Below are 8,066 nucleotides of genomic sequence, written 5' to 3'. Positions count from 1 at the left end.
TCAGTTTCTGTCACACATCATCAGAGGTACTGGTGCGTACACAATTTGTTCTTTTTAAACTGTACTACACAGAAGGTACCTTGTATGTAACACTAGGAACGTTTGAAAGCGTGAGGATGCAATTTGATTCCCACGCCGTAATCTTCTTTCTGCGTCTGTTACATATCTGCAAAGGGTGCATTGTTTTGTTTTATTACATTTTTTATTCCCAGCAATTATTGATTATTTCGTTTTCCATTATTTGTTATGGAAATTGTATTCTGAATCCAAGATACATTGGAGGGTCCACCGGGGTTATGAAAGGGATTGTGTTTGACCTCAGAGGTTCCTAGGCGGAATGATAAGATGACCCTGTACTTTTGTCCATATATTGTAGTGCATATTCATAGCAAGCCAGACGCAGATCTGAATCCTGCCCCCACATGTTAATGATGAAAAGGACAGAATATTTTGGTGTTTTCTTTGCGGTAGTGGTAATGTCTGCTCTAAAGTTCCAGTTGGAGTCACGTGTTTCTGCACTTGTTTGGTCCTGCTCTGATGACACATTGCTGGGGATCGGATTCCCCTATAAATACCCAGAACAGAAGTCCTGTTTTTCTCTGGTATGAGGGCCACAAGGGATATTATTACACGCAAAAAACACAGTGATTACATAATTTTTTGTTGTTGTAAGCAAAAACTTCCCAAATGGAAAGAAATGGTAATCCAGAAGCATGTGCCGCATGTTTTTCTTTCCTCCCACTGAAAAGTGTGGACGGACCCCTCTAGACTGATGAGAGAGAATGGTGAAATAAATTGACAGGATGTTTATCAGGGATGATGTGTGCTGACCCAAGGTCCCACACAGTCACGCCATAAAAGCTCAATGATGTGGATAGAAATACATTAAGCGATGGTGGGCCTCCAAAGCATCTCCCCCACAGACACACTGTGATGGATTGGGTCCTTTATATGTGAGGTTTTTTTACATTTTATAATTTGGCTGCACTGCAGAATGCTAAATTGATTAGTACTGACAACAAGGGTCTTTTTATTAACTTGGCATACCCACAAATAAACCAACATAAGAAAATCTGTTTTCCTGAGCCTTTGAAGCTAAAAAAAAAAAAAAAAAGGTTTATGATTTTACTGAAGTCCCCTCAAAGCAACTGGTCGACATAGGATCTGCCCCCTTCCGGATAAGGTTTCTTGTCGCTCAGTGACGGCTCTATTCTTAACTGATCACTCAAACTTGCAGTGATCATTTGTCATTATGTCCCTGCTAGTCTGTGATAACTCCACAGGAACTACAAGCTGTCAGTATTTTTTATTGATAAAAACCACAATGTATAAAAAAGGGGAAATTGTGTCGCGTTGGGGGGGGGGGACTATTTCCTGACCAAAAGCAGTGACTTCCTGAAGTCTGCTGTTGCCTTACAATAGTCAGTGTACCCAGCCATAGTACAGTATAATGTACTAGCTGTCACCTCCCTCTAACACATACTGTACGCACATACAACACTTCTCTTTTTCTCCCATCTTTCATGAGCTGAACGCAACGTCTCAAACTCTTTGTGTGCGCACAAAAAGCCTATTTTTCTCAGATATTGTTCACACAGTCTGTCCGAATAGCACTTCCCCTTTGCCGATAATCCATCCATCCCACAGGCGTGGCATATCCAGATGATGATGACTACAGCGTGATTATTGCACAGGCATGCCAATTAGAGGCCACGCCGAAATGTTTATATTCTTGTTGAGAGTATCTGCATGGGAAGTATATTCATTTTCTACAGCTTTGAACCAGACAATTAGTACCATAAGAAAAAAAAGTAGTAATCCCTTGTTTATTGCTGTTAATTGGTTCCAGACCCGACTGTGATAAATGAATTTCCAAATAATAGGACTCCTTATTTATGAATCAAATATTTTCATAGTTACAGCATAGAAGGTCTGTTTATGACCTTCTAAATATGGTTGTTAACATTATTAGAGCCCTCTAGACATGAAATAACACCCTTATAGTCACCTTTACACTCGTATTACCAAATATAATAGATATAATCAGAGAAAATAAGACATTTATGACATAAATAAGACTCATGCTTGTGTGTGTTGCAGTAAATATGATCTGGACGCGTGTAGAACTGAAAGTGCTGTTGGGGGTTCAGGGTTGAGTTTCAGCTGGATTGCAATAACAGTAGCTCGTATTATGATTATGCTAATATTGTGCCTGTTGTGAGTTAATTCAAACCTACCATAAAAGCCAGTTTTATCCGGCAATCAGGTCTGGTGCGTGTTACTAGTGACACCTAGTGACCAGTGTAAAATACTACATTTCAGCAAAGTTTTTTAATGCCTTATACCAGGGGTCACCAACGTTTTTCCTTGTGAGAGCTACTTTTACAAAATGAAAATGGCCAAGAGCTACTCATTTTTGTAACATTTATTCAGAGCTTATTTTAAACCCAAACAAAGCGAATATGCTTGTTTTACCAGAACATGAACAAAATGCTGGTGTCTACAACTCACATTTTGTATTTCAGAATGCATTTCTTTCTACTGTTCTTTCATTATTAACTGAAAACCTGAATGAAAAGCAGGCTTGCGGGCACCTCATGTGGTCGTGGGGGGGCTACCTGGTGCCCGCGGGCACTACGTTGGTGACCCCTGCCTTATACTCTATTTTAGTATTTTAGTTTTTTAGTATTTTAGTTCATTTGGCCATTCTTATGCTTGAAAACCACAAAACAGCAATCAAATATGAATTCATTAATTTAAAAATACTGGATAGAGAGTATTTAGAAACTGCATAATGGCGTGGGACAACTGTACTGCAAAATAATGGAAACATTTAATACCTCATTTCTGGTGGACTGATTAAACTAGTTTTACTGGTTTCCATTTCAACTTTGAGGGAAAAAAATGCAAACAGTTAAATATTGCCAAACGTAGTAGCCAAGCATATGTCAATACACACGCGCAGAGGAAATCCTGCTTTGCATAGTGATCTGTCCAATAGGAACCCACTGCTTCACTTTTGTTTGCATGGGGGTGGAGGAGGGATGAGAGGAGGAGGTGTTACTCCTCCTTGTCTCCGCCTCCTCTTCAACCCTAGACCCGCCCCCCCTTCCCATTCCCATGGATCTGGTTACTGGAGGCTCCTCGACATCTGCTGCCCGGTTAACAACAGTGCGCGCTCCCGCGTCTCGAGCCCGCGCCTCCTGTCCTCTTCTCTGGACCACCGAGCTTCTCTTGTATTTTTCACGTGCGGGGCGATCATGAGGCGCAACTGTACATGTGTCGTCCACGCTTCCCGGCTCTAGCTTACCTCGCCGAGGACGCGCCTCCTGCTCCTGCTCCATCCTGTCCTGTGCGCCTGCCCGAGCGCGGCATCGTCGAGAGGAACACTTGTGTTTTTGTCTGCGCGCTCCTCAGGCTGCTGACTGCTGGGGACTTTGCAGCTTTGCATCCTGTCTTTGCTCCGGGAGAGGACAACCGAGGGCGGATGTACACAGCAGACGTGGGTTTTTGTTAGAAGATCTGAGAGCATGGAGTCTGTGGAGAAGGAGTGTGGAGCGCTTGGTGGATTATTCCAAGCTATCGTCAACGACATGAAGGTATGACCAAAAAAAAAAACAACAAACAAAAAAGTAGACACAGATCAAGTTTGACCTTTTTTTGTTGGTGTACAGTTTCTGATCACACACAATTTTTTTACTGCCTTTGTGTGTTTCGTCGCCCCCCCTCCTCCACCGCAAACAGCCCTGCAGGACAAACTGGGAGATGAAACATGTTTCCCTTTGTGTATTTGCATAATGTGCAGCAGGTCTTCACACTTTCACTGTGTTAAAATGTACCTGTATGCACTTCAAAGCATATTATATTATATCAAATATTTTTAGCCAATGGTAATTATAATAGTAGTTACAAAATAAATCACCTTACCCCAAACAGACACCTAAACGACGGTAGATATAACTGGAGAGCAACATTTTACATGCACTTAGTTCTCTTTTATCCCAGGTTGTGCATTTTTACTAGATTAAAAGTCGGTCATGAAGGGATGCTCTTAATCGAAATCTTACATAACGTGCTTTCTGGTATATTGGATTTGACCTGTGCCCCCTTTGGTTTTTAAGGATGTCCAAACACGTTAGTGAAATGTTTGCATCCCATTAAAGTACTGTCCAGATGCAAGTGTGTGTTTTTTGTTGTGTGCTCTGGGGGGGGGGGTTCGAGTCAAGGAAGTTGAACCCGGGTGGTCCTCCATGGTTGTTCACGACCACAACAGATGGAAAGTGTGAAACACATTCATCAGGCCTGGGAGGCAACCCCCAAGAAGTGTTGCTGGTACTTGTGCTACTTTGTGTTTACAAAGCTTTGCAAGTATGTCGAGCATCCAGCGGCGCGCACGCTACAGATTTGTTATTGATCGCTCTCTGGCAAGGGGCTGCGGTGCCTTTGGACTGACTATTTATGGACGCTCTGTCAGGCTCCAACCAAATGAGCTCTCAGTTATCGGCAGGCACTGGTTTAGTTCCATTGCATTTCCTTTTGTGACGGGCACACAGTGTATTGAAAAGCAGATGAATGAGGCTGAAGCCCTGAGTCAGCACTGTCCTGGTCCACTGTCTCGCACAGACATCTGACCTCATTCCTGCCGCCTGGCTGGTCAACACAAGCCTGTCAGACCAGCTTTACCCCCGGGGGTTGCACAGACCCCGCAGCTTTCCTGTGGTGATCTCAACTGTGTACATAAGACTGATTAATGTTACTGTCCAGAGCTCCTACACACTGAACACACACAAAATACAATTCACTGAATGCGCAGGCAATGTGTGTCCATGTTTGCAGCACCTGTTGGTTATGTAACGGCGGCGATAAGAAGAGGCACGAGGGCCAAAACTAAAAATAAAAAAACGGCAAAAGTTGGAAACATAGCAAAAAGGTGTAATCTAATGAGAAAAAGTTGTCAAAAACGTTAACACTAACAACACTTAATAATAATAATAAGAAGAAGAATAATAATACATTTTGTCAGCAATAATAGAAAGCTGACATGCAGGTTGTTAGCTTTTTTCTTTAGATACACAGTAATCCCTTGTTTGTTTAATTGGTTCCAGACCCGGCCGTAATAAGTGAATTTCTGCGAAGTAAGACAGAAAAAAACCCCAAACTGAATATTTTAATAGTTAGAGCATAGAAAACCTGTTTATATATTAATAATTCATATATTTTTTAAAATATTGTTTATTGTCATTGTAGTCAATACAAACAAATAAATTATAGCAGCAACTCTGTTAGATAACTGCATAAAATAGTGCAATGTGAGTGTGAATGGTTGTTTGTCTATATGTACCCTGCCATTGGCTGGCGACCAGTCCAGGGTGTACCCCGCCTGTCGGCCAAAGTCAGCTGGGATAGGCTCCCGCTTCTCCTAGTGAGAAGAGGCGGCATAAAAAATGGATGGATGAACGACAATGAGGCAGGAGGTACAAATCAGTCTTTTATTGGTGTTAACAAAACAGCAACGACTACCTTACAGCAAGACTGTTAGGAATGGATTTTTTTCCACTCTGTGGTAGATAAGCACATTGCCGTACTTTGTCTAAAACCTTGTCTAAAACAGAGTGGAAAATATTCCATTCCTAACACCTTTCTTCTTTCTTGGGGTCGCTCTATCCAGCAGGGAAACGCCGCAGCCACCTACACCCAAACCCCTGAATTACAGCTCAGAACCATACACAATACTCTCATCGCTACAATATCACATGAAAACTACTAAAATAAAAATATGTGTATGTGTGTGGCACGAGTGAGGAGGGCGGCAACAGTGCATGTGAGTGCATGTGTACTGTACGTTAGCTGATACTCAAGGCAAATAAATTCAGTCAAGTGGCTCAAGAAGGTCACAACATAAATAATTTTCAAAAACTCGTAATGTTACGTTGTTATTTCATAGTGGTGAACGTGCAGGTCAGAAACTTCCATGTTGTTAGCAACTGAGACGGTGTTGAGTGGTTGTTCAGTGGCGAGTAAATGGTTTATACCACTTATCCTCGACTCCTGTTTTGTTCTGAATCACATGTCCGCATTTGGGTGCCCTCGATGAGAGCAATATGTCGACCGACAACGGCGACAACAGCGCGATAATACCGGCGCCGCTCAATGCTAACAAGGCAGCTAACGCCAGCAACACAGCACACACGCCCGTGATTTCAACACATCGAAGCCCAGTTCGTATTTCCACCTGGTGCCTGCGCTGGACCTCCACTTTCTCTCATACCGCGGGAATGGTATGACGAACAATTTTAGTGGTTTTGAAACCATTCATACCCTGGTACACCTTGAAACCGGGAACAGGCCCGTGCCTACCTGTGACAGACATGTAGCATGTGTGTACGTGTGGGAGGTCAGCTTTGATAACAAATCTGCAAAGGGAGAATATTGCCTGTGCTGGATATGTTTCCATTCTTATTCTGTTGACAAATTGTCGCTTTAGTCATCCTTTAAGATCCTCACAAGGGGCTCACAAAAAGCAGTTTTCTGCCTAGTTTACTTGAATTCCAAACTGTTTAACTTACAGGTTCCACTGCACCTACCGTCACTGACATCTGCCTCCTCTGTATCCTCTCCTCCATCGTGGCTAATAGCTATGGATGAAAAGAAAAGGCACCCCCACTCCCCACACTTGCATCCTTGGCCGCCTCCTTCAGCTGTCTTGGCAGCACATCCCTCCTTCACCGGGGACTCACAGGCCACACAAGCTAATTGGACACCTGTTAGAGAGTCATGAAGGCATGATGGTGCCTTGCAGAAGACACTTTGCATGATGGATCCGAAATGGTTTCCCAAGGCAAAGGTTTTATCTGACAAACCTAAACGCTAGAATGTGAAACATTGAAGACAGATGTATTGTTTTGTTTTTACAGACAGATAAAACAAGAATACATGATTTTTTAAAACATTTGTTTGAGGAAGGGATTTTCAGTTTTTGCTGTTTGAGTCATAAGGGGACGTTTCCTTCCACCCCAGGATAAAAAATGATAGTTCCAGACCAAATTGAATACTTCATCCATCCATCCATTCATTTTCCTCCGCGCTTATCCGAGTCCGGATCGCGGGGGCAGCAGTCTCAGTAGGGAAGCCCAGACTTCCCGGTCCCCGGCCACCTCCTCCAGCTCCACCGGGAGGACACCAAGGTGTTCCCAGGCCAGCTGTGAGACATAATCCCTCCAGCGTGTCCTCGGTCTGCTCCGGGACATTCTACCGGCTGGGTATGCCCGAAACATCTCACCAGGGAGGCGTCCGGGAGGCATCCGGACTAGATGTCCGAGCCACCTCAACTGGCTCCTCTTGATGTGAAAGAGCAGCGGCTCTACTCTGAGCTCCTCCCGGATGACCGAGCTCCTCACGCTATCTCTTAGGGTGAGTCCAGCTACCCTACGGAGAAAACTCATTTTGGCTGCTTGTACCCGCGATCTTGTCCTTTTGGTCACGACCCAAAGCTCATGACCATAGGTGAGGGTAGGAACGTAGCTCGGCCGGTAAATCGAGAGCTTTGCCTTTCGGCTCAGCTCTCTCTTCACCACAACAGACCGATGTAGAATCCGCATCACTGCAGACACCACACCAATTTGCCTGTCGGTCCCGTTCCATCCTTCCCTCACTTCTGAACAAGACCCCGAGGTACCTAAACTCCTCCACTTGGGGCAGGATCTCATCCCCGACCCAGAGATGGCACTCCACCCTTTTCCGGGCGAGATCCATGGACTTGGACTTGGAGGTGCTGATTCTCATCCCATAATGCATTTCATAATGCACAAATAAAATTTAGTATTAATTTATACAAAAAAGATTGTGTTATATTATAGTGTAGTATTTCTACTAATAATATACTAATAATTAGTATAAATGTAGTTTTTTGTTGGTTCCTGCCAACTTGAGCGTGCTCAGGCTCAGCTCCACTCAACCTCTACAATAACTTTTTCCAAAATGAATAATTTCCACATGCGGGAATTCATTTTCGCTCTGACTTCCCTTGACGTCTCGCTATAAATATGCCTGGCACCCAAGTGCAGTGC

The 8,066-nt window shown here is 43.6% G+C and overlaps 1 protein-coding gene across 3 annotated transcripts in view; it reads left to right on the top strand.

Annotated features, from left to right (window-relative positions):
* Positions 1 to 3,125: 3,125 nt before the first annotated feature.
* mtss1la (MTSS I-BAR domain containing 2a) overlaps positions 3,126 to 8,066 on the top strand; it is a 41,400-nt gene continuing 36,459 nt past the window's right edge. For all 3 annotated transcript variants that reach the window (XM_054775763.1, XM_054775765.1, XM_054775764.1), the window contains exon 1: positions 3,126 to 3,599. In XM_054775763.1, coding sequence (XP_054631738.1) covers positions 3,531 to 3,599 — 69 coding nt within the window. In that variant the 5' untranslated portion in view covers positions 3,126 to 3,530. The remainder of the gene's footprint in view (positions 3,600 to 8,066) is intronic.

This window comes from Dunckerocampus dactyliophorus, chromosome 5 (assembly GCF_027744805.1).
Source record: "Dunckerocampus dactyliophorus isolate RoL2022-P2 chromosome 5, RoL_Ddac_1.1, whole genome shotgun sequence".
Classification (NCBI taxonomy): domain Eukaryota; kingdom Metazoa; phylum Chordata; class Actinopteri; order Syngnathiformes; family Syngnathidae; genus Dunckerocampus; species Dunckerocampus dactyliophorus.
Note: the sequence above shows the minus strand (reverse complement) of the source record. Positions and strands in the feature narration are given on the sequence as shown.